General features: G+C 44.1%; 1 protein-coding gene across 1 annotated transcript in view; it reads right to left on the bottom strand.

Annotated features, from left to right (window-relative positions):
• FRMPD2 (FERM and PDZ domain containing 2) overlaps positions 1-27,314 on the bottom strand; it is a 94,830-nt gene that overhangs the window by 25,944 nt on the left and 41,572 nt on the right. Inside the window, exons 14-21 of the mRNA XM_082718516.1 lie at positions 24,398-24,583; positions 18,904-19,051; positions 12,985-13,201; positions 9,011-9,105; positions 7,750-7,842; positions 6,278-6,385; positions 6,072-6,188; positions 2,799-3,004 (exon numbers count right to left, since the gene is read on the bottom strand). Of these exons, the coding sequence (XP_082574642.1) occupies positions 2,799-3,004; positions 6,072-6,188; positions 6,278-6,385; positions 7,750-7,842; positions 9,011-9,105; positions 12,985-13,201; positions 18,904-19,051; positions 24,398-24,583 (1,170 nt within the window). The remainder of the gene's footprint in view (positions 1-2,798; positions 3,005-6,071; positions 6,189-6,277; positions 6,386-7,749; positions 7,843-9,010; positions 9,106-12,984; positions 13,202-18,903; positions 19,052-24,397; positions 24,584-27,314) is intronic.

A 27,314-nucleotide genomic window follows, 5' to 3' on the forward strand; every position in this document is an offset into this window, starting at 1 on the left:
AGCCACGCGTACTCCCAGCCTTTGGTCTTATCTGCCTCCTCTGTTTAGCTGCTTCCTGGTTTGCCATATTGGAAAATACCATTAATACAATGGGAAAATAGACAGGCTGAAGTAACCTGGAAAATTATGAACAGAAGAGTTTCCAAAGCGATGGGTATAGAACAGACAAAACTCCAGTTTTTCCTGAGACACTCAAGACTGTGTAGTCTGGCAAAGAGTTTTGTCCACACCTTAAAATTCAAAGAATAGGGTACCTGGGTGGCTCAGTTGGTTAAGTGACTGCCTGCAGCTCAGATCATGATCCTGGAGTCCCAGGATTGAGTCCCGCATCGGGCTCCCTGCTCAGCATTCTCTCTCTTTCTCATTCTCTCTCTCTCTCAAATAAATAAATAAAATTTTTTAAAAATTTTTTCAAAGAGTAAAGGAACACTGAGGTTGAAGTCCAAAACAAGAGTGTGAACTTAACTATGTCACAGAAAGTTACCTGCCCACAGAGCCAGCCCCGTGACCCAGAAGAACCTGGCTTGTACAGTGTCTACAGTCTGTGCCACGGTCAGCTGCAGCCCTGGAACACCACTGCTCCCTTCAACCACTGGCCAAAACCAGCCCACAGGTTTGCAGCCTGTGAGGCCCCAACTTGAGTCCCTCTTGGCCCTGATTCCTGTCAAGAGGGGCCTTCTGAAGTACAGCCCCATGGTGAAAGCATCTGCTCTGGAGTCCCACTTCTTGGATTCAACTCCCAGCTCTGCCTCTTACTCCCTGAGAGACCTTGAGTACCTTCCTTTCCCCTCTGTGTCTCAGGCACCCCCACTACAAAAAGGGTCAATAGTGATAACTATCTCATAGGCCTGTAATGAAGCTTATGTAATACAGCACACGTAGGTGCTTGGTGTGCTGACTGACACATGCTTACTCACTCAATAAATGTCCCCAATATTCTCTTGCTGATCCCTCAGCATGCTCTTCATAGGGTGCAGCATCTAGCTGAGAACCATGGCCCATTAGGAAGGAGCTAACATTCCTGGAGCCCTTCTGTGAGGCACCTCTGTCTCCATGGCTCTCTGAACCGACATTACCTCTCCTCATAAAGGATAAAAATGAGATGGAGTGAGGCTGAGGTGGACTCAAGCCGAGTCTCAGCAAGCTCAGCCTGGGCCACAGAAAAGAGTTCATATGAGGAGACCTACTTTGCAGAGACATTGGCATTTGAAGAAACCAATAAGGAGGGCCAGACGCCCTGGGCCTAGAAACGGTAGGTGTTCTTCCCTTCTCAGAGCCTGAGGAGCAAGAGGAGGGAGTGGGCAATGACAGAGTGTTCTATGGCGAGGAGCACGTGATAGGACCTGTGTTTTCAGAAGAGGGACATAGCCCACCTGAGCACAGGCAGAGAGTGACAATAGTGTCCTCACTCCCACCCAAATGCTGGCTGCCACTACAGTGTGAAATAATAACAAATATATATATGGGCCTCTCCTCTCTTCCTGGCACACAGCTCTCTCTACCCTTGTAATTTCTTAAGTCTTAAGAGGCTAGGAGCATCTCTTGTTCTAATATCTGGTCTTTGGCTCTAGTTTCCAGTACGGAGCTCTCAAAGCCCTTGAAATCTCTTGGGTGATAGTCTTCTGTTTGAAAGAGGCAGCTCTTGAGGGGTTTCTGGATAGCTTCAGGATGGGGGCTGATGATTCAAAGCTTGGAACTTGCCACCTCACCCCACACCCCACCCACTGGGGAGGAGAGAGGAACTGGAGATTGAGTTCATGATCCAGCAAGCCTAAGTGATAAAGTCTCCATACAAATACCAAAAGCATGGGATGCAGAGAGTTTCTGGGCTGGTGAACACATGTCTGTGCTGGGAGGATGGTACACATCCACTCCACAGGGACAGAAGCTCCTGTACTCGGGACCCTTCCAGACCTTGCCCTATGGATCGCTCCTCTGGCTATTCACCTGTACCCCTTAAAACATCCTTTCTCATAAGTTGGCAGTAACAAGAAAACTGCTTTCCTGAGTTCTATGAGCTGCTCTATGAGATTATCAAACCCAAGGAGGGGATACGGGAGCCTACAATTTGTAAGCAACTTCAGACAAATGTGGGGAACTTGGGGACCTACTACTTGTGATTGTCATCTCCGATGGGAACAGTCTTGTGGGAGTGAGCCCAGTCCTACAAAACCTGTGGGATCTGGTGTTAACTCCACTCAGTTACTCCACTCAGGGCTTCTTTCTCAGAAGGCTGACAGGGTCTCTAAACATCAGCGTCACAGGGCCCAGAGCAGAAAGAAGAAAGTTCTAGAGGGAAAAAGGAGACCTTTCCACCCAATGTCCAAGGAGACACAGCTTCAGGTGGTAGGACTGAAGTACATGGTCCTCTGTATCCCAAAGTTGGCCTTGTCCTCTTCCTCCCTGGCACTGACAAAAAGCAAAGCCACTGAGTTGCAGTTTGAGCACTAGAGGCCAAGAATATATGGGATGTCCATACATTGCCCTCAGTGACAGCCAATGTTATTACCAGTAACAAATATAATCAGTGACCAAGGACACTGGAGGACCCAACACTGGACCCCATAGCCCAGGCACTGTGCCTGGAGTGTTGCCTTTCCCCCTCTACCTTTTTCTCAATAATCATGCAATGCAGGTACTTATTTTGGAAAAGCTGAGGGTCAGAGAGATTAAGTAAGTTTTTTCTAGCTGATATGGCAAAAAGGAAGCAAAGAGGGACTTTGGAGCTGGGACTGTTGGGCTCCACAACCTGTTCTTTTTCTTCCAAATTCTAGAGAGGGAACCAAGAGGATGATTACCTTTAATGGCGAAGGGGAAAGCTGAGGCCTCACCCTGGGCAGTAAGCTCTGAGTCTGAGCCACTTCAAGGTCTTCAATATTTTTCTCCTGGTTTTGCTTGTGTGATGAAAAGCTTCCCTGATGCCAGTTGCTTGGGCTGTCTGTAGACAAGACCCCAGAATTGGCCATGCTATTCTTTTCCTCACTTGGGGTACTTCCACAAAAACCTATAAAAACAAGTCAAGAAGCCAACAGCTTGGAAAGACTGGCATTTCAGTAAAATCACGCTACATGAGGTACAAGATTTTCCTCCAATGACAGAGAGACCTTTTATAGCTGCTGGGAATGATGTGAGTTTAGCACCTCAGGAAGGAGGATGAATTTAGAATAGAGAAAGGGAGGATTCTGGGTGTGACTTAAAAACCTAAGTAGAGGTTTATGACTCAACTATGAAAATATAGGAGCAACTGGAGAGTTAATAATTCCAGCTCCATCCTACTAATTTCTCATCATGTGATGGCAAATACATACACACACATACATGCGTGTGCAAACACACACACAAACATACTTATTTTATATCTCTCCATAATTTCAACATATTTACCAGGAAGGGGCTATCCCACTTCAAAAATGAGAAAGCAGAGTCAAAAGAATTAAGTAGCTTGCCCAGAATCCCACAGCCAGCATGTGGTGATGCCCTTAAACTTGACTTCTTCCAGAATTTCCACTGAGCACACCTGTAATCAACATGTGACCCAAAGACTAGTGTGTTGGGTTTTCTGGGGAGGACTTGGTCACAACAAGATGATGGACTCCTTGTGGACAAAAACTGGGACACTTATTTTTACTTACCCCATGTCTGACCCTTAACCTGGCACAGAACAGGGAAAAGATTGTGAGGTCAGGAATCAATAAGCAAAACCCTAGGCAAGGTACTTAACATTTCTGAACCTCAATTTGCTTCTAATTAAAGTAGAGATAATGTCAACTACCTTTTAGGGTTGCTAGGGCTTAGAAATTATATACACCGAGAGATTTTACCTATGTAGCAAGAAAGATGAAGAGAAATTAGTTTAGCACATGGTAGGGCCTTAATAAAGGCATCTATTATTAATATGTTAATATAAGCTGTTTAACAAATATATGTGGGGCAAAGGCAGAATTAGTCTAATTTTCTTTAGATGTGGATATAGAAACATACAAGTAGGTTTACTTTTGATACAGACTCCTTGGCACTCAAGGAAGTTCCCAAACTCACACACTGAATGAACTGTAATTTAATGAGTTAGACTAGAAGTTATTCAAACCCAGAGGTATTCAGGAAGGAATGGTGAAGCGACTGTTCTGTAATGCCTTATTCCTCACAATCTCATTCACAGATTCTACTCTCATTGTCCTTCTGGCAATGTTGGAAGCATCTGTTCATTTTCTTCCACACCCTCCATGAGCGATAAGGATGGAACTTATTACTGAATTAAAAAGTCAACCTGTACAACATGAGCCTTCCTCATGGAAATACAAGCCAGGAGACCTTCTGTGGGGAATGAAAACTCAGTCTGTTCTAGAGAGTGATGGCTTCCCATGATGGGAATGTTATCTGTTTTGTCCCTGACCTCAAGTCTAGAGCACCTGCCCCAACAGCAAGCTAATGAGATAGAAATTCACAGCAGTCAAGCCCCTACAGCTGTGTAAAGATTCCCAAGTCTGGTAGGCAGAACTGCCAACAGGGGACTGGGGCCCTAGGATGGAAAGACATGTCATCACAGGCATTATGGGAAGCCCATTGTCCATAATTCTATCATGAAACTTGTTTGAACCTCACAGACTTGGGGTGCCCAGTTTTGACATCTCGCATTGCCACAACCAGCCTTGAATGACACTGAATCATTCCCAGCTCAGCTACATTGTTTCCTGACAAAAAAGGATAGTTTGATTCCTTCCTTTTCTCCTAGTCCTGTGCAAAATATGGAGGGAAATGGAAGGAAAGCTAAAATATTATGGGAAGAACAGTGACAATATTGGGATCCAAAAGAGACTGTGAACTGGGGCTGGTGTTTCTCAGGAATTGGGGCAAAGCCTCTGGGTCAGCTCCAGCCACAGTGCTGAGGCTCTAGCTTTGCCACCTCCCATCCCCTGTGGCTTCTGCCCAGGGACAGCTTCAGACACCTAGGAAAACCCTCTGGCCATCCTGTAAACCTGTGCAAGTGTGAGAGAATGCACGTGGTTTACAGAGGGCAAGGCAAATGGAGTACCTACATTTAAGACCTAGAAAATGCTGGCTGGTGTGACGTAAAGCATTTCTGTACATAAGGGGCAACTGTCCACACACCCCAGAGTGTGAGAAAGAAATCCAGGAGCCTGGATTCATAGGCAGTCTCTGGTTAAATTACTGGCTCATTCAACCGAAACTCAGTGGTGATTCCAGGTCACCAGGAGGGAAGGGAATATTAACATCCCCCATTACTTCTTTTTTTTAATATATGTTTAAGATTTATTTATTTGAGAAAAAAAGTGGGGAGGGAGGGTATGGGGGAGTGCAGAGGGAGATGGAGAGAGAGAATCCCAAACAGACTCAATCCTGAGCACAGAACCCCACGGGGCTCAATCTCATGACCCTGAGATCACAACCTAAGCAGAAACAAAGAGTCAGACACTCAACTGACTGCGTCATCCAGGTGCCCCGCATCCCCCATTACTTTCACCCTCCTCTCCCTACCCACTCCAAGTAAACATATTAATATTATTCCTTGATATGGGCAATTGTTGCTCTCTCATACGTAAGGATAAATAGAAGCATCTTTTAAAAGAACCTTGTTCTTTTGGATGATCTCCAACAGGCCAAGTCTTAACCAGGTAACACAAGCATGCCCACTCTGTGAAATCACTTTCCGGTACAGCTCTCCAGTCTCCTCCCCAGATGATTGCCACATCCAAGCCCCAACTGTGGAAACTCTGGAGCAGCCACTTTCCATAAGGACTTGGCTGACAAAGCGACTATCCTCCATGTCATGCAAGAAAAGTGGGCAAAAAACCACGCAATGGCTGGATGGGCCACATCTGATAAAGAATAGGAGTAGGCCACATCCCTCGGGCAGAACAGGCAACAGCAGAGCCCAGTCTGCCCATAGGCCTGCCAAGCTTATGGATTATGTCACAACAGTGGTCCTTTGCAAGACACCACTCTGAGAAAAGCAACGTCAATCTTACATAAACTTAAGGACCTAGTACCTCATGGTAATCTTCAACAGATAGCGGAGATTCGCCAACTTCTGAACACAGGTGAAGACGTACCTTTTGACTGAGAAATGATTAATTCTATGCTGTCAGGAGAATTCTGAATCATTCTAACAGCCATATCGAATGTGAAGCCCTCCAGACTGATGTGATTCAAGGCCAGTATCCGCCCTCCTGGAAAAATAAAACATCTTAATCATACCATCAAGGAAAGGAAGAGAAGTTCCAAAAGGCACCATCATTGGCAATTTAAAAAGACGTACCTGGCTTGATCTTTTTAGCTTTGTCAGCAGGTCCCCCAGGTATAATAGAAGATATAAAGATGCCAGGGTCAGCTTTGCCAACACCATCTCCCTCATTAATGACAAAGCCTGTAATCCAATAATATTTAATAAGATTATACTTAATGATTTGGCAGCCCAGAGAGGTTAGGTTATTTACTTGAGACCGCCCAGCTGCCAAGTGGAGCTAATGATATTTCTAGCGAAGTCCTCGGATTCTCAATTAGCTCTTTCCACTTTGTGAGACACATGGAAAAAAACTGATTGCCCCCTATTAGTAAGCACAGCAAAAGCTAGGAATGCAACCCATCCATGTGCACTGGATTTTGCCCCAGTAGATAATCAGAAATAAGGAGGAGACTTTTTTTTTCCTTGCATATAGCTGACACACGATTTTACATTATTTTCATGTGGACAACAGTGATTCAGCAAGTTCATACATTATACTGTGCTCACCACAAGAGTAGCTCCCATCTGTCCTCATACGTCTCTGTTACAATATCGTTAACTGTATTCCTTATGCTGTGCTTCTTATTCCCATGACTTATTCATGCTATAACTAGAAGCCTGTATCTCCCACTCCTCTTCACCCATTTTGCCCAACCCCCCACCTCCCACCGCTCTAGAACCATCCGTTTGTTCTCCGTCTTTATGGGTCTGATTCTGCTTTCTTTAATTCATTGTTTTTTGTTTTTTGGTTTTTTTTTTTAGAGTCCACATATTAGTGAGATTATATTGTATTTGTTTCTCTGTCTGACTTATTTCACTTAACATAATACCCTCTAGGTCTATCCACATTGTCTCAAATGGCATGATCTTATCCAGCGAGAGGTGATTTTTAATTGAGTAACTTGTCTCAGTGTTTTGTTTCTTGTGTGGTTTTTCAGGGCCTTTAAAAATAATAAACAATAAAGATGTGAAAAAGATTGACTATTCCTTCCCATCGTTAAGAATCTAAGTATACTAGAGAAGGGTTGCTACATGGTATTAAGATTAAAAAATCACTTTCTTTTTTTGGTAGAGAGTGGGGGGGAGGGACAAAGGGAGTGAGAAAGAAAAAATCCTAAGCAGGCTTTAGGCCCAGCACAAAGCCCAATGTAGGGCTTGATCTCATGATCCCCGAAGTCATCAACTCAACTGAAATCAAGAGTTAGATGCTTAAATGACTGAGCCACCCAGGCACCCCTAAAAAGTCTCTTTTCATCTTGTACTTAGATTCTGAAGATATGAACCCCGAAATCTTATAGCCTTAAAAGACTTTGTTCCAAGAGTCTGTTAGGGACAGACTCTTGTTAGGGACACTTAAAGGGAATAAAAAGAAGTGATCATTATAAAAGGCAAGCTGGGAAAGAGGCAGGAGAGGGGAATAGAAAAGTCAAAAGGGAAAAAATGGCACATGCCTCCCTTCTGCCCCAAGGGAGAGACTGGGTCTCACCTGCCAGGAGCCCTCTTACCAAAGCCACAATGCGGATCCCGGGTCAGTGTCACGTGCGTGATTTCTCCTTCTGGTTCAGCTATAAAGCCCTTTCTCCTGTCATTTTGTGGCCCTAGTGGTAGAAACAAAGCCCCACATTGTGCTTTTCCCCCAAATTATCTGAGCCTTGATACAAAAGTGGTAAACAGTGTTCTAACACACGTGCATGCTCACACACACACACAATACCGGGAATGGATCACAGAACACGAACTTCCGATACCCCTCACTGGGTCAGTGCGCATCTTCGGAAGCATATATACCCTCATGGTTCAGCGATGGCTCATTAGGAGCAGAGGCGAGAGTGGGGGAACATGGGGCTTATCTTCTACACAACTTACTATAGCTACTTTTTCCTGCATTGGTCTTGGGACAAGACAGAATTGAGACAGAGATGTACTTGTGGGCAGTGAAAAGTAAAACTAAGGTTAGAGCACAGAGATGGAATAGCAAAACCTTCCTCTCCTGGGTCTCTAATAATCAGAGGCAACATGACCCCACAGATCAGCGCGGGCACCCTGCAGCATTTCCCCCAGAGCTTGGGTCTTGGAGGAGACCCAAAGCTGGCCCCAACGTTGTTCTCAGCAAGCTGGAATCCTGAGGTGGAGAGCTCCGATGCTGACCAAAGAGCATGTAGGCACATCCCCCATTGTGACCCACCACTCTATGCTCTCCACATCCGTCTTCCCACCTTCCATCCTGGGGACCACAGTAGAGCCTGGCAACAGTTCATGGTAAAGAGTGGCCCAGTGGAGTTCCAGGGTCCATCCCCAGGCTTAAGGCCAGTCAAGTCTAAATATTTTCTCCAGGTCTGGAATCTTTCTGTTTTTCCTTTCCCTAGGGTCTTCCCCAGAGGGTATATGACAGAGGAGAACGCTGCCTCCCCTGTTTACATTTTCACGTGAAGGGGCAGAAGTAATATTCCGGGTCCGTGAAGAGTGGAACGGAAGTGGCTGGTGAGTTTGTGACCACACCATTCCACAGCAAGTACTCCTCATGCTGGACCAGAGCGCCGAGGACCTTCACCAGTGCTAACACATTCCAGATCCACCTGCCCAGCCCAAGCCACAGGGCTCTGCAAGGGCTCTTCCTGACCATAATTAGTTGTAAAATTAATTTTAAAAACATAAAGATTGTGACTATTACTGGGAAGGCAACATGAAGTAGCCACAAAAGTTTTCAAGCAAACGTCGCATGGATGGTTTCCTTTCTCTCAAACCTGGCCCAAACCTGGTCCATACCCATGCTCTCCACAGGCAGCCCAGAGACAGGGTCACGAGTCGTTGACTTCTGGATCAAAGAGATGGTTTCCAGCTGTTCCCGACGCATGCAAGGGCTGCAGGGAAAGGGCACAAGATGAGAAAAGGTGACTCTAAGAGGCACCTTCCTGCCATATCTAAGTCTGGATGGTGGCCTGGGAAAGGCAGCCACATGCCCCATCAGGCAGGAGACCCACCAAAAGACCCCATCACGGGCTGACCTCATTGTCAGGAGTGCACTGGGAAGAATAGATTTGGAGTCTTTCTGTCTCAGAGGAGACCCTAGAGTCCCCAGGGCCTCCCATGAGCCTCCTTCTGTCTCTCCTTTGAGTTGGATATGTGCTCCTCAAAACCTCCTTTTCCTTAACCAGAAAATTAGGAATATTACTTCCCATGCTTGTGAAATGATAATACACATTTGGCTCCAAAACAAGGTAGTAAGTATGGAGCTTAATGGGTTCCAAGCTGTTGTTGTTTGCTTCTGTTTTGAGTCGGGCAGGGCACGTCCTGCACCGCCATAATGATGGGCCCTGCTGTCTCCCCCCTCATCATACCAAGCTTGGAACAAGACCCTTTCATGCGGGCATGCAGCTGGCCTTGGCTTAGCCAGTATTCTAGTAAACAAAGAGTATTCTATGCCCAAGGAGAATAATGAATTCAGGGGTGACACTGCCCCGCCCCCAGGTCACAAGATAAGCTACACGGAAGGATGAGCAAAGTAGAGCAGGAGAAAGAGGAGAAGAGGCACGGCCACCGGGGCTCAGAGCCCTAGAAAAAGCCAGAAGGGGGCCTCCTCTAAAGAGAGAAGGGCAGGAAAGCCACCATCTGACAGATTTGGCTTTTCATCACCCAGGCTCAGTGAGCCCAGGCCCGCCCTCCTGCTTCAGGCAGCCAGACCAAGATGGGGATGCAGGTTTTGGCAGCTTCCCACTGAGCCTCTTCCTCTCCCCTTGGATCCATGTTGCCCCGTGTTCTTCGCATACAGCCTGGCACGGTTCAGAGGGGACAGAGCTCGAAAGGGAAGAACCACTAGTGGCAAAGGGGGAGAGAAGGCAGGTGCAGGGGCGAGGGGCAAGCACAGAGCCATTTTTCAGAGATTCGAAATGAGGCCGCGGTTTGCCTCGGCTCCTGTCCATACTGTGCATTTCATCAAGTTCAACCCTAGCTCACGGAGCACCTACCAGGTGTCAGACCCTGGGGTGACAAGGCACTGAGGCTAAAGGTGGATCAGATGTAGGCTCTGCCTTCTGGGAGTCCCCAGCCCACCACAGGATGTGGGGCGGAGCCTTTCCGGCCAGATGGAGCCCCCCAGCATGCCCAGGGAGAGGCACGGGCTTCAGAGAAAGTCCTGAAGGGGCCAAGAGAGGCTATGAGGACAAGGTGGCATTTGGGAGGGCCTTTGGAGAAAGGGAAGGACAGCTATGCCCTAGGTTTCCATGGCCTCCCTGATCTGGCCACAGGGACCCCCTCTGCTTAAAAAGGCCCGAGACTGGCACTTACTGCCAGCCACAGAAGGGCTAGCTGTGTCATTCCACTCACATGTGGCAGCGGGAAGAGTCAGTGTCATGGGGGCAGCAAGTAGAATGGTGGTCCCAAGGACTCAGGGGGGAGGATGGAGATTGATGTTTAGCACAAATAGTTTCGGTTTTGCAAGATGAAAAGTGTTCTGGTGGCCTCCTCCCCCACTGTCCTCACTTTGCTTTAAAGTGTGAGAGAGTGAATGCCTCCCCCCAGATAACATGCCAACAGAGGTGGAAGGAGTGAGCACCGACATGTCCATGTGCCTGTCCCTCAGACAGACAGTTCTGCAAGGACTTCTGTACCCTTGTCATCAGAACGAGGCCTGGTTGCCCACACCAGCTACTTTGATGACACCACTCTCAGCGTCAGAGCGGGAAGGAGAGGGACAAGCAGACTCCAGGCTGAGCCACAGAGCCCCGTGCAGGGATGGATCCCACGACCCTGAGACCACAACCTGAGCCGAAACGAAGTCAGAGGCCTACTAACTGAGGCGCCCCTACCCTCCTTTTTGGGATTTTTCCCTCCCTGTCCCTTTCTCCCCGCTCACTCCTGCTTCCTATCACTACCTCCATGAAACCAGCTGCACCCAGTCATCATCTCACAGGGGCGCTTCTAGGGACCTGCCACCTGGCCGAGGACCCAATTTCCTTTTTCACAGAAAACGCAATTTCCCTTTTCACAGAAAATCCTTCCTTTTCCCAGAAGAGCTACCAGTCACCTCTGAGGTGAATCACTAAGGGTCCTGAAAACGTGGCTTTTGTGAACTAAACAGAGCAGTGGCAGGGCTTACTGCAGCCTCAGATTCAGCTTTCTCTTGAGAAGGCTGACAGCCACGCAGTGCTGTGAAGGCCCTCCTGGGCGAGACCGCCGGCAGACCCTCAAGAGCCCACCAGCCTGGGGAGGTTCCTTTGCAGTAAGCACAATCTCAAGGTGACCGTGAGTCAGTCACAGCCTCTTCAGTCTTCTCGTCTAGAACGTGTGGTCAAGTACAATCAGCCCGAGGGACAGATTAAAAGTGGTCACACACTCTTTGCCACTCACACATCAAGAGGTGCGTCTGTCTCTGCTACTCGCGAATTTGTCCTGACCTGGCAGTCCTTTGACAGAAGGAGATGGGCGGAAGTGACACTGTGTCAGCTCCAGGCCCACCCAGCCTTTAAGAAGATAGGCAGCCTCGCCTTGGGCCCGTAGAACCCTGAGCTGCCCAGTGGGAGCCTGGTTACTGGCTGGAGGCACCACGTGGGGAGGGCCCGAGGCCACGCAGGGAGTGACAGGTGCGCAACGGAACTCACTCTCTCTGCCATCCCCACCAAGGGCCCACACGTGTAAGGAAAGCCATCTCGGAGCCTCCAGACCAGTCCTGCTGAGCACAGTCAGTGACCCCAGGCCATGCCACCTGAAGAGGAAGAGTCACCCAGCTAAGGCCTGCCAGAACTTCTATCCCACAAAACTGTGAAACAGAATAACAGAATGGTTGGTGTTCTAATTAGGCCCCTGTGCTTTTGAGTCCTTTGTGACACTACAGTTGGTACACCAACAGTCTGACTCCATCATTACTGATTTCGTTTGCCCTACACGGTGACACATATTTGCACCAATAGGATCTGGAGCAATGCTCTTCTAAGAATTACTTTGGAGTATATAATATTTATACATAGAAAAGCATTCTAGATAGGCGGCTACAGACAGACATCACAGTTCAGACCAATCACCCATACCCTCTTGCTGAAGCTAATGTATAACTCATTCCAAAAAGCAGCTCCTCCAGCAACTTTCACGGGTCACGTGCTGCCTGTGAGTCTCTGCTATTTCTAGAACTTGCCATGTAAGTGTAATCCAACTTCTAGGCTATTTTTAAGTTTACAGATCCATGTGTTATATTGTGAATTTATGTTTCGAAGCTCATTATTTTCACTTACAAATTAAATGACAAACCGTCCATCTGCAGAGCGAGCAGCAGAGCACAGAGGTTAGGAGTCTGCCCTCCAGAGCCAGCCACATGCGCTCAAATCCCAGACTCTCCATTTCTTCCCTGGCACAACTGGGAGAATGATAGAAACTACTTCCCAGGGAGGTGAGGGCAAAATCAGTTGATGTGTTTGTGAGTGAGTGCTTGGAACAGTCCCTGGTTCATGATAAGACCAAAGGGGTTTATTTATTTTGTGCTCTTTGGTTTTGTCTCATTACCTAGTTTTTTCTCCACCAAAATATAATGCAACCCCATGGAGAATGGGATCTCTCCCCTGCAGACATCAGCAGAGAATTTGCCCATAGCCCGCCTTCAGGAAATTTCTATGGAATCAGTTGGCAGTTGAATGAATGGATACTTCCCTTAGACATCTAACATCCTTTAAACAATTTCCCCAGGGACGGAATGCTCCAGAGTGCCAAGCAGAAGATGGTCTGGGCTCAGAGAACAAGAATGTCAAACCCACCTGCCTCGGTTTCCCCGTGCTGCAGTCTCCTTGCTGGTTTTCACAGTGAAGTTATCCATCGACGCAGCCAGCAGGCCCCCTGCGGCAGCCTCCAGTCTGGGCGCGGGTGCAAACAGTGCATTTTCTGAGCTTGATAATCTCTGAATCCAAGTGAGAGACTTGGACTGGGCCAGGTGTGCAAGACTCATACTGGGCATTTGCACACATTTATCATGGTCTGAAATTTGGGAGAAAGACATGAGCAGCATAAACCCACAGAAGCATGGTTCTGGATCTATCACCCTTGGGGCAACACCACATCACAGACCCCAGGCTCCACTACCGCTTTTCTTTCTGCTCAGTCTGTCCACAGGCTGACTCAGGAGGTTCTTGTGGTTAGTCCCGAGGATGCCAAGCCTTCCTAAGTAGCACTCGCTGATGAAAGCAACCTCAGAAAACACAGGGAGGGAAAGGAGAGGCTCTCCCTCCCCCTGTAGCTGACAGGCTGCCAGCCAAGGTTCTGATGGGTGTTAACATTCACGACAATGTCACAACAAAACTTGTAGAAAGAGCCTGGTATAAAATTTACTGCCACCATCCATTCTGCATGCTGCCTTTACAAAACTGTCCTCACAAACATTGTGACAACTGGGTCTTCAAATCACCTGGCCTCCAAGATTAGGCTCTGGCCTGTGGAATATAATCTTTAACCTCTAATACAGTTGAGTTTCCCTGGTATTTAAATTTAAGATCCAACATTCTGAAATAGGAATGCGTATCAGATGTAGCACGTCTCCCAGCCTTGAACTTCCCTTTCTCCTTCACACAGAAGGATATAATAAATGACTGTAAAGAAGCCTCTAACTCAAGACCACGCATGTAAGTGACTCTCACCGCTATTCATGTCATTTAGGAGAAACCGAGATTTGATTGATAGAGTCCTTAAATTAACTAGGCTTTAGAAAGCCCAGTTTGTATTGTGAAAAAGGAAAATGATGACTAAATTCTGGCCATCTGCTCCCTGCTAAAACAGAAGGAAAAAATGCTCAGGCACATGGCACCTCTGAGGCTCTGGTTTTGTGTGTTATGTATGTGTGTGTAAGTGCGCGTGCACACGCACACATGCTTGTGCAAAGCATGGTGAAGTGCTTCCACAACCAGGGGGTCCGTGAGCATGTATTTCCTCAAGCAGAACTGCCCCCTTGCCCTTTAATGGTATCTGGTCCATGGCCAGGGGTGTGCCCCCATAAAAAGGTTGCCTTTCCGAAATGCTTTTCGAGAACTTTCTGTGTCTCTGAGACATTTGATACTATCACTCACACACAGCGGGGAAGAGAGAACAAAGACTACAAGTGATTTGGATATGACCTGCAGCTTTTGCCCGAGTTGTATAGTATCTTACACCAGAGCCTGGGCCCATTCAGACACAAAGCAACAACAGTAACGTCAACACCTACGACACATATCTGCTGCATGCTTAGTACATGCTCAGCACAGTGGTAAGCACACCATCTATAAGCCTCACAATAACCCTATAGGGGTAGATATTGTTATACCCATTTTATAGAGGAGGAACTGGAGGCTAAGAGAACTAACAATTTGCTTAAGGTCCCAGGCTTATAAGTGGTAGAGTAGGACCTACACTCAAGTCAACAGTCCACAGTCCACACTAGAAATAGAAGAGCCCAGAACACAGAGACAAAAACAGCAGCACCGGAGATTTATCCGAGACGCAGTGTAGCTGGAGCTCAAAATGGAGGACTCAGGGCAAGACGTAAGTTAAGGTTCAGGCCGGACTGGGGAGAGTCTGACATGCCTCTCACAAGGGCAAATGGGATTGTCCCTACAGACAGCAGAAATCCCCTGCAAATTTTCAGTGTGGAAGAGCATGATCATATCAGTGTTTTTAAAAGGTTGCTTTGAAGCCTGTGAGCAAGACAATTTGAGGGACATGACTGAGTGGCAGGTCAGTCGGAGGGCACTCAGTGAGAGGCGCCAGATGAAAAACGGATGCAGGTTGGGAACCGCCCCCACCCCCGCCCCCGCTCCCTGCCCAGTTTCTTACAGAGTGGGTGGGTGGGTAGTCTCACTTGAACAAGACAAAAATCATAGTGGAGAGAGTTGTATGGAAGGATGAGATCACTTGTACCCTTACTGAGTTTGAGGACCACACGGGGCCATCCGATGGACTCAGCCAGTTCTTAGCTGGATGCAATCACTGAAAATGGGGTCTGCAGAAGGAGTTTCTAATACAAAGACATGTTTTTAAAGGCAAAGAAAAATTATCTAATTTTTCCAAAGAAGACATACAAACGGCCAACAGACCAATGAAAAGCTGCTCAATATCACTAATCATCAGAGAAATGCAAATCAAAACCACAATAAGATGCCACACCTGTCTGAAAGTTTACTTGTCAAGAAGACAAGAGACAAGAAGACAAGAGACAACGACTGTTGGTGAGGATGTGGAGAAAAGGCACCCCTTGTGCACTGTTGGCAAGAATGGAAACTGTGCAACCACTATGGAAAACAGCAGAGAGGTTTCTCAAAAAATTAAAAATAGAACTACCGTATGATCAGGAATCCTACTTCTGAGTATAGATCTGAAGGAAAGCAAAACACTACATTGAAGAGATCTCTGCACCCCCATATTCCACTGAAGCACTATTTATAATAGCCACGACACGGAAACAACCGAAGTGTCCATCACAGCACAGGAGTGGAAGAAAAAGTGCGTGGATGTATATAACATACCCATGGTATTTTTTGGCCATAAAAAAGAAGGAAATTCTGCCATTTGAGACAACATGGATGGACTCTGAGGGGATTCTTCTAAGTGAAATATGTCAGGCAAACAAATATTGCATATTCTCTCTATAGGCAGAATCTAAAAAGCTGAACTCATAAAAGCAGGGGGGAGAATGGTTGTCACAAGCTAAGGGTGAGGGAATGGGGTCAGAGTGCAAACTCCAAGCTGTAGGATGAGTAAGTTCTGGAGAGCTGATAGGCAGCATGGTGAGTATCGTTAACAATATTGTGCTACATTCTTGCAAGTTTTTTTTTTAAAGATTTTACTTATTTACTTGACAGAGATCACAAGTAGATGGGGTCGCTCCCTGCTGAGCAGAGAGCCCAATTCAGGGCTCAATCCCAGGACCCTGAGATCATGACCTGAGCTGAAGGCAGAGGCTTTAAACCACTGAGCCACCCTGGCGCCCCTCCTTACAAGTTGTTAAGGGAGTAGTTCTTGAATGGTATCACCACAAAAAAAAAATTGTAATTTTGGAAAGGAATGGAGGGTATAACTGTCTTATTGTGGGAATCATCTTGCAATAGATAGGCATATCAAACCATCACTTTGAACACCTTAAGTTTATGTATTTATGTCACTAATAATTCAATAAATCTAGAAAAAAAATAGAAGAAAGTAGCATCACATTGACCCAGCCCAAAACAAGAAAAATTGTCTGAAATAATCCTTTTAATAATCCTTTTAATGCAAAGGTTAGATTCCAGAAAACTCTTATATGATGGTAGAATTTGGAGTTAAGAGAACAGTATATTCTGAGCAAAGCAGGCTTATTAGGACTAGGGTCACAAGTGAGCCTTTATAAATATTTCATATTCACTGGTATCAGGCAATAAAAGTAATATTGATGATATTTCACTTTGTATCTCAGCAAAAGCAGGTAATATACAATTAATTTACATTCATTATCTCCCCTTCCCTGCAAACACCCTAAATCTGCCACTCTGCGATTTCAATGAAATATTTATAATTTATTTGGTCTTGCTGCAAATCATATGTCCCCTTTATTTTCTGTGTTTGGTTCTGCATCTAAATGCTCAGGAATTTTGCTTCCTGATTGATCCCATGTCCCAGGCCCCCAGATCCCAGTGTTCTCTGTCCCCCTGTGCACTAGCTATCATGCAACCAAACCCCGGCAAGCAGAAGCTGCTGTAACTACTCATACGGAGAAATGAATGCAGGACACAGAGCTAGAAACATCACACATACTGTCCCTCTAAAGCCTACCAGACACCAGTGTGCTTCTGTGAGGAGACTGAGGCTCAGAGAAGGGAAGTGAATCGCCCCAAGTCACACAGCTAGTAAGTGCCACTACCCTGAGTCCAGTGGGCTCCAGGGGCCACATTCCAAGCTGGGCGTTCTCAAACTTTTATGTGCATCCCTGGGCTTCTTTTCAAATGCAGACATTTTCAGTGGGTCTGCATGGAGTCTGAGATTTTCCCATCCCTAGAAAGCTCTAGGATGACTGGCTCAAAGAGACCACTGTATGAATATGAAGGCTGAAACCACTCTACCAGATGGTCCTCTTTTCTAACTAAAGAAGAAATCATGTTTAGAGATCAACAGCAAATGAGATCCATCCAATGCTCCACTCAAAACTCTCTAGTCCTAAAGTCCCTATTCTGGGAGGCTATGGAAGGCTGTACTGGCCAAGTGAGGTGCCTAGGCACCAAGCCTCAAGGAGCCACAGATTCAAACCTCAGCCCCAGCACCACCCAGCTGGGCCATTACTTCTCTTCTCTGAGCTTTGGTCTACTTCTGTCAATAACGCTAGTGCCAGCCTCCTTAGGCTGTCTGACAATTGTGATTTAAGGAAGCAGTGTATTATGAGCATTAATGAGATAATTCATGGAAGGGCTTAGCATACTTCCTGGGAAAGTACTCATAACAATAATAAATAGTTCTTCAGCACTTCTTAAATATTCAATAAGAATTAACTAGCCTTCTGTGATGTGTGGCCTCATTTCACCTAATAGTCTCTTCCCTAATTAAAACCATTCTACATGCACATTGTTGAAAGCTTGGAAACAATCATGCCTGTGTGCTGTGTGCCTGGGCCACAAAGGCAATAATATAACCCAAGAAGGTACTCTGGTGCAGTTCATTTCCATATTCTTCCTTCCTTGTGTCAGAACATTTTAAAACCAACTGAGATACGATCCTGGTGTTGAGGCTGGTGCTTTCCAGGGCAGGAGGCTCAGGCAGCCATTTACATTCAAGTATGTCAGTTAAAATTAAGGTGGCTCAGTGGGTTAAGCCGCTGCTTTCAGCTCAGGTCATGATCTCAGGGTCCTGGGATGGAGTCCTGCATCCGGCTCTCTGCTCAGCAGGGAGCCTGCTTCCTCCTCTCTCTCTCTCTCTGCCTGCCTTTCTGCCTACTTGTGATCTCTCTCTGTCAAATAAATAAAAAAATAAAAAATCTTTAAAAATAAAATTAAATAAAGGAAAAAATGTAGTTCCTCAGTTCTATCCACCTTTTGAGTGCTCAATAGGTATACACGCTGGTAGTGACCTCGCACCCACTGGTAGTGACCCCAGAACGAACAGTGTGCATATTTCTATCATGGCAGAAAGTTCTATCGGCGGGAGATACGACTTCATATTTCATGTTTCCTCACTTCGCGCCGTATCATGTGTATTTTCACATGTCATCATCCTCCAAAAACTGACTTTAATGTCTAAATTATAGAGCTGCATGGGATTTATTTCACTAGTCTTTGTCTTTGGAGACTTAGGTTGCTTCCAAATGGTCACTGTTACAGATAATGTTCTAGTGAACACCCATGAGCATAAACTTCTGTGTACTTCTCGATGCATCACCTTTGGATAAGTTTCCATCTACAAATAAAATTTCAGGGCTAAGGGACATGGGCTCTTTAAAGGCTTTTGACAGATACTCCCCATTGGACCATGGCATCCATTTACCTCCTCCTCCCATGTCATTTATTTTAGCATTTACCAGTCAAAGAAAAAAAAAATGTATTTCTCCTTACTGGTACTTCTTGAGTCATTAGAGAGATCTAAAACTTTTTAGGTTTCTGGGTCAACTGTTTATATTGATACAAATTGTTCTATGAAATAACAATCTTTCCAAACTGGAGGTTGATAGGTATAATATAATGTCTACTCACCAGCTGCAACAGGCAGGGAGCTCATCTGAGCATTAAACCCATGCTGGGCAGAGCAGAGTCTTAGTAAATATTTACAGGTCTTGGCTGAATCAGTGACAAACGTGTGCTTTTTCCCAGTGATGCTGCTCGTGATGGTGAACTTCTTCCGCTGGAGGAAGCAAACACAGGTTTTCATATGTTGATTGTGTTTACTGTCCATTGAAGCATGACGGTCCAGAGTTATCAAATGCTGGAGCCCCCAGTTTGAGACCAGTATACTAGGCATCCAGAAGTGTATGACAGATGTATGACCATGGCCCAGTATTGTTTCTTAGATTTAAAAAAATTCTTCATTTTATTTTTTTCTTCATTTACAAAGTCAATGTTTATTAATTGGGCAATGGCTAACTGCTGAGAAATGTGCAAGGTGGAAAGCATTGGAAATGACCCAGGCACACACTTGACCCTCAGCAAGGAGTGAACATAATCCTCAGTGTGCATTTTGAAAGTCCACAAAATATACCTGTAGTTTTCATTGCACAAACTCCTAGAAGTTGCAGACAAAATTTCAGCTAGCAAGGTTATAGAAAAGATAAGATCACTGTATGCACTTTCATATTTCTTGCTGTTATGGGGCAAGGCTCTGTTCTAAGTGCTTTCTGGATATTAATTCATTTCACCCTCAAAGCTACAGAATGAGGGAGGTCATACAATTGTCTTTATCCTACAGAGATGGAAATATACCAAGAGTTCCCAGACTCCAGCAGAATTCAGGTCACATCAGCAAGAAATGCTTCCCCACATTTATACATAACTTCAGGGTCCACATACAGAATGATAATACTGTACAGCTCAGTGGGATAAACTGGAGAGGATTATCCATATGGAATTATCTATATGGAGCTTTGGAGGAAAAAAAAAATCTATGACATTTTCAATACACAGTGTTAATAAGAACAATAAAATGCAAACTTATAGAGATGATAGTAAATACAAATTTATATATAACTTCTAAATAAAATCTCTAGTCTAGATATTCTAGATATTTCAATAAGAACCTTGAGCTTACTCTTAGAAAGATAATTTTTATAAATACAGGGCTTATGCTTGAAAGGGTTCCTTTCCTGATCCTTGTTAATGTTAATCCCTTTTAATTCATAATAGTCACCATTTCTCAGAAGCTCCATCTACAGGGTCAAATATTAACAAAAGACAAATAATTATTCATTACTTTTCCTCTGAGAAATTTTTTTTACCCATAACCTAATTTTATTTTTTTTAAAGATTTTATTTATTCATTTGAGACAGAGAGAGAGAGAACATGCAAACTGGGAGAGAGGCCTAGGGAGAAGGAGAAGCAGACTCCCCACTGAGCCAGGAGGCCAATCTGGGGCTCAATCCCGGACCCGGGGATCATGACCTGAGCCAAAGGCAGACACTTAACCATCTGAGCCACCCAGGTGCCCCTGTCTATAGCCCAATTTTAAATAACTTGAGCATTTTCTAAATATTCTTTCACTTTATTGACACATGTAACATTGAACCTCCTTCTACTAATGTGAGTAGATTTGGAGTCCAATTGAACTATACTGTATCTGGCATTTTTTTAAATAATGTATTTTCTCAAACACTCATAGATGTTGTCCTGCTAGCCTTAGTAATTTTTTCTTAATATTCAAATTATAATGATGTTTGAACTCCACCAACTGAGTATTTTATTTTCCAAACTTGAATATTTTCTTGGAACCTAACCCCTTTGTCAGTACACTTTGATATGCTCTCATATAGTCTTGACAATTTTATATTAAGTGCACCCAGGTACTAAAAAATTTTAGATGAGCATGTCATTTTTAAAAGATCTAATAACTATTCTTTAATAAGTCTGAGAAGAGAGAATCACACCCCAATCTTTCTTTTAATTCATAAACCCTTAGCAAGACTCTCCTTTATAGACACTAATGCTTTATGGTACTAAGCACCACAATAAGTGGAATTTCCAGGCATAAAGCAGAAAACAGTCTCGACGGTGGTCGTGCGGATTTCTTCTCCATTTTGATAAGATCATTTAATGAGAAATGAATATCTGTCAGCAAACTTTCACAGAGGTGAGCTGTTCTGTGAACAAGATGATGTCAAACTTGAATCTCAGAGTTTTCAGTACACACACACAAATCTTATTTATGCCTCTGTTGCTGCAGTACAAACACATGTGGTGCTTCCATAACCTCACTTAGTTTCAAAGCATTGTTTTATCATTTTGAATATTTCATCCCCTTGAGTTATATTGTTATTGCTGTTTTTTCGCCTGCTAGTTGGTGTGTCTGGTCTGATATCTCTGCAGAACGATGATGCTCTTCCAGACGGAGGCAGATCTGCCGTGGAGCTAATGAAGTTGAGGGGGGCAGGAGGGGTTCTGGGCAAGTCTTCCCTTGTTCCTGAAATGTGTGCAAAGCGAGCTCGGAAATGTTCAGAGCTAGAGGCCAGTCTGGCAGAAATCTCTTTCAGTTGTCAGAAATGAAAAACCGACTTAATTCTCAAAAACACCCTGATCAAGCGGCACTTCTGTTCTATCGGGGATATACTTTAGAAACATAGATACCGCATTCTCAACACATCACACCATGTTTTTCCTTTCTTGATGGAGAATCACACAAAATAGAATATTTGATTCCCTGCACTTGTAGCTCAGAAACCTTTGGCGGCACTACAAACAGCAGGTGTGTCTCTGGGCAAAACTGCAGGCTTTGTGCTTCTTCTCAATAAGAAAAATAACTTTCAGTCAGCCATGCTGGAAGAAAGTTTAAATTATACTTTATTGCCTCTGGAGAAAATATTACAAAAGTCCCATAATATGGAAACATCATCAGAATGTACGCCACCAATGTTTGAAAGAAAAAAAGGAACTACAGTTTATCAGGGAGTGACTTAATGACAATAATCGTTTTGGCTTGATGGTTTTGCAGTAGTTGTTCCCATTTTTAAATTCACAAGTTGTGGCAATTTCTTTTCTCATTCTAAAGGAATATTCATTTTCATTTCATAGTTTGCATTCAGAACTTTATAGTCTTTTTCTTAAAGGGAGCCCTACCAAGCCCATCTCCTCCCCTGCCCTCTGCATTCTTCTTCAGTCTTCCAAACGTCTGCAAATAACCCGGGATGGCTACCAACACTAGTAGTTTCATCATTCCATAACGAACTCTTCCTCAATTGGATAATCTTCAGAATGAACCTTGTCTCTGCTACAGACAGGCTACTAACGCACGGACAAATCAGTCTTCCAAAATGGCAGTTTTCTCAAACTCTATTGTTATTTCCCTGCAGGCTGGCAAGATGAATGGTCTCCAATTGTCTGAAACGTCTTGGCATCTGCTATTAATTAGGCAAGTTTGAAATCAACTTCCTGAGCTCATTCTTATATTGAGTTCTGCATTTTGTGCTTGCAGAAGCATGAAGAGTGACAATCATTTTCAGTGCAAGATTTCTGATTTGTGGCAAGCAATTGGTGACATCATTTCATGAGATGACTTTACCATAAAAAAGATATTCATGCTGAGGAAATAGTCATCAATACATAGAAATCCTTAATTAGTAGCAGGGTTGTTTTTGTTTTTGTTTTTAAGCTACTAAGTTTGTCTTATGAACCTGATGACTTCCAGTTTTAATTAAAGAATTATCCCTGGTCATGGGAAAATAAATATCTATAAACATTAAACCAACTTAAAAAATATAAAGGATTTACTTGAGGGGATTGTTAAATGTTGTATCTTCAAAAATTCTATTTTTCAAAATTACATTTTAGGTTATCTGCATTTTTACAAATGTCCTAAAACAAATTAGATTGAAAAATTTAAACAGTTAACCATGACATAAAGAAAATAGGAAACAATGCAACAGTATTGAATTAATTCAGTAATTAAAATTCCTCAAATAATCTTTCAATTGAATTAAAGTTGAGTCATTAAAATTATAAAAATCTTATAAATATAAATATGGTTTATTTTTAGAGTTAGTCAAAAATTTGGGGGAAAAATTTTCCAGTAGTGTATTATAAGCCATTTTAATGAACTCAAGTAATTCTATTCAGTTATTTACTTTTACATATAAGTTTTTTTCCAAAGACAAACAATAATTTATCATGAAACACTATCAAGGGGGTCCTGGGTGGCTCAGTTGGTAAAGTCTCTGCCTTTGGCTCAGATCATGATCTTGGGGTCCTTGGATGGAATTCCACATTGGGCTCTGCTTCTCCTTCTCCCTCTGCCCTTACCCCTTTGTCTTCTCATGCACTCTCTCTATCTCTCTCAAATAAGTAAATAAAATCTTTAAAAAATGAAAAACATGCTGGAGGAGTTCCTGGGTGCCTCAGTGGGTTAAGCCTCTGCCATCAGCTCCAGTCATGATCTCAGGGTCCTGGGATCGAGCCCCGCATCGGGCTCTCTGCTCAGCAGGGAGCCTGCTCCCCACCCCCGCCTGCCTTTCTGCCTACTTATGATCTCTCTCTATGTCAAATAAATAAATAAAATCTTTTTAAAAAATCATGCTGAAACAATATGTTAACCTCAACAACCAAGATGGAAAAAATGAAGGAAACATTAAGAAAATGAATTAAACCATTTACACTCTACTTAGGAAACTCTAACATCAGATAATGATTATAAAAACAACAGTGTAGCCAGGAGGAAAACTTTTAAAACCCTAAGAGAAAATTAAATAGAAAAAGCTGATTTTTTTCCCCATGGGCCAAAAGACAAAGACTTTCGTGACTGATAAGGAAATCATCACTAAAGGAAACGGCACACTAACTGCCGGGACCGATGGGACAAGAAGGAAGATTAGGTACTGGAGTAATCTGCTGTGGGGACAGGTGCAACTCTTTTGGTGGCAAATGTATTGTAACTAAATTCAGGAAGTATATAAATTTGCTCATGCAAATGGCATTGAAATACAATTGCAAATGCAATATGTTTAATAGGGTTTTTTGTTTCTAAAAAATGTCTTCTAAACCTTCAATGGGCATCAAAGGTGTGCAGTCCCCAGCATCCTGTAACACACCTCTAGTTCATGGGAGACAGGCAGAATGCCTCGGAACACTGTGTGCACACTGAAAATTGAAGAGAATTTGAAAGAAAATTGAAACTAGAGAAATGTTTCAAAACTGAGCAGATTCCACTCCACCTACAGTAGGCTCTCCTCTCCCATCTCCCAAAACCAACCTTGCTCTAAGCATCAGTGGCTTCCCTGAATTAAGAGAACTCTACCCAGAGGGAAGGTGTAGCCAGCTGATGGCTGGCTATCCGTGGGGGTACAGAGGGTCCAGGCAAGAGATGGTGGGGAGGAAACGACCTCCTGGGGACTCTCCAATCTCAAGGTAGGCTTCTTCCAAATACATCACAGTGTCCTAGAGTAACAGATGTGAACTTATCTGGTCAGGGGAAGATCACATGACTCCCCTGCTCCTTTAAGGGGGCATCAGAACAAAGGGAAATGAAGCAGTTATCCACTGAGGTGCACTCACACAAGTCGAAATCTTTCTGATTTCTCTCCACTGAAACCGCAAAGTTGCAATTCTGCTGTTGTTTGTCACTTCGTATACAATGACACCCTTGGTACAGATCCCCAAAGCCATCTCCCCTTCCACCCTGGCCTTCTCTGGGAGAACTCGATGAACCAGCACACCATATTCCGGGAGCTGCTGAGTGACCTGGAGCAAGAAAAAGGCCAATTTAGAAGAGACACTCCCATTAATCTAAAATAATGGGCTTCATAGATGTCCATTGACAGATGAATGGATAAAGAAGGTGTGGTATCTATATACGCAATGGAATATTACGCAGCATCAGAAAAATGATATCTTGCCATTTGCAATGACGTGGATGGAACTAGAGGGTATTATGCTGAGCGAAATAAGTCAATCAGAGAGAGACAATTATATGATCTCACTGATATGAGGGATTTGAGAAACAAGGCAGAGGATCATAGGGGAAGGGAGGGAGAAAGGAAACAAGGTGAAACCAGAGAGGGAGACAAACCTTAAGACTCTTAATCTCAGGAAACAAATGGAGGGTTGCCGGAAGGGAGGGGAGTGGGGCGGATACAGTGGTTGGGTGATGGACACTGGGGAAGGTATGTGCAATGGTGAGTGCTGTGAATTGTGTAAGACTGATGAATCACAGATCTGTACTCCTGAAACAAATAATACATTATATGTTAACAAAAATTTAATAAATTAATTAATTACATAATAAAATAATGGGCTTCAAACCAGTTCATAAGAAGCATTTCAACAGACGTTCCAAAAACAAAGAGTAGGACTGCTGAATAAGTTTAGGAAAACCCTGAGCTAACCCGATCTCCTTGCTACAGGATTTCTCCTCATCTCTAATATGATAGTATTTCCTATTTTATTAATCCCAGGATTCCTTTTTCATGGAGTACCTAAAACAAAACCTGGAAAGCAGATATTCTGAAAATGATAGAACAGATTAAGAATATTCTGAACGAGTTTTTAGAATTCAGACTGCTCTGGGTCATTTCAAGGTAAGGGATTCCTTTTCAGTGTTGTGTCTATCAAGGTCTATTGAAATATTATCTGCTGTAACCCCTTCAGTTTATGAAAAACTGAGGCCCAGGCATAGAAAGCAATCTTCCAGATGGTAAGCATCACTACCATGAACATCCTGCAGAGCAAAAGAGCGACCACTAGCATCGCTCTCCAGGTCACAGGGCATTGGTCGGGTCCCTACAGTCCAGGGGAGGTCCTCAGTTTACCAGGTCAGGAGACTGAATTTTTTCAGAGCCCTGAAGGTCCATCAGGTATGGGGACTGCATCAAGCTCATAAAATTCTTAAGAGATTCGAGTATAAGCCTGGTGCAAATGGTTTTCCATCTGAATGGTAATCAGGACTCTATCCTGGTGTGTCTACCAGCTGCCCCTTCACCTGCAAGATCCCAGGCCTCATCAAAAGGCTGATGCACCTGGACTCACAGCAGCGACTTCCTGTTCCAGAAACTGGAAACCCTCTCAGAAGGGTGAGATCTGGTTTCCCATCTCCACCCATCAACAGAGAGCACTCTGTCCAGGCCCATTTCTCCCATGCCCCGACAAGGGAATAACAACACGGACAAATTAAGACTTTTGAAAGCTGCTCTCTCAAGATCCTTGCTGTACTTTTTTTCTTCTGTTAATAATCTGTGCAGAGAGGTTACGCTGCCTGCAGAGCCTATGATGCTTCCCACGATGTTGATGAAGTTTCTGGGCCTTGAGCCTGCTTGTTTTAACTCTGGAGACACCACCGTTGTCATCAGCAGGAGCATCCAAAACACTACTTATGGAGCACTCGGTGCTGAAATATGTAATGGCCAGATTTGGCGTGTGCTTACGGTATTAATTAGGGCCATCCCAAACAGTAAGGTCAATTCTTGTAAATAAATGGATGTGATATTCTCCCCCGCCCCAAATTTAAAGCCTTATAATGTCTTCAGTACTAAAGATAACTTTGCTAGACTTGCTTACATGTTTTAATCGTTTAGTATTTAATTTTAGTCTTTATTTTTTAAGTCTTTAGAGAAGCGTGTGATCCTGAAGTACTTGGAGTGATGAAATTTTTAAATGGCAAAGTGCCAGAATGCCTGGGGGGTTCAGTCGGTTAAGTGCCTGACTCTTGATTTCTATTCAGGTCATGATCTCAAGGTCCTGAGATGGAGCCCCACATTGGGCTCTGCCCTGGGCACGGAGCCTACTTAAGAATCTCTGCCCCTCCCCCACCTCTCTCTTTAAAAATTTTTAAAATTAAAATGGCAAAGCACCATTGTAAAACATTCCGCATGCATCATGCTATTTAATCTTCACAGCCATCCCAAAAGAGAGGTGTAGTTATCTCTTTTCAAATGAGAAAGCAGAGGTACACTTAAAAGCTAGAAATGGAATTATAAGTTTGTCTGTTTCTGAGTCCTCACTCTTAGCAAAATACAGAGTTCCTATAACATCTGGAAACATGGGTGAATAAACATAAGATCCTCAGGGGCATTTGCAATCTGTAAAAAAATAAGTAATATGACTCTCTCTCTGTGCTCTACTAGGGAATCTTCCAGAGCACTTCTCCTGGTCATTCTGTTTTGCAGTTGCTAATTGTCTTCTTACAGGGGCACTTTATCTCCATGTGTTTAGAGGCATCTCACTATTTTCTTCTTCTCCCTACAGTGGCAGCCAGGTTTAGACTGGACCCAGGCTCTCCTGGCTCCCAGCCTATGTAGCATCCTTGCTGTTTTGAAAACTGTTGGAAAAACGGATAGTTTCATCAAGAGTATCATAACAACTCATATCCTTTGACCCCATAATTTCATTCCTGGGAATCTGTCTTAAGAAAATGTGCTGAATAATCCAGACAAACCCTTCTCATAGTAAGGTTCGGTAGAGACTAGCAGGCTTGGGT

This window comes from Mustela nivalis, assembly GCF_964662115.1.
Source record: "Mustela nivalis genome assembly, chromosome: 2".
Lineage (NCBI taxonomy): Eukaryota > Metazoa > Chordata > Mammalia > Carnivora > Mustelidae > Mustela > Mustela nivalis.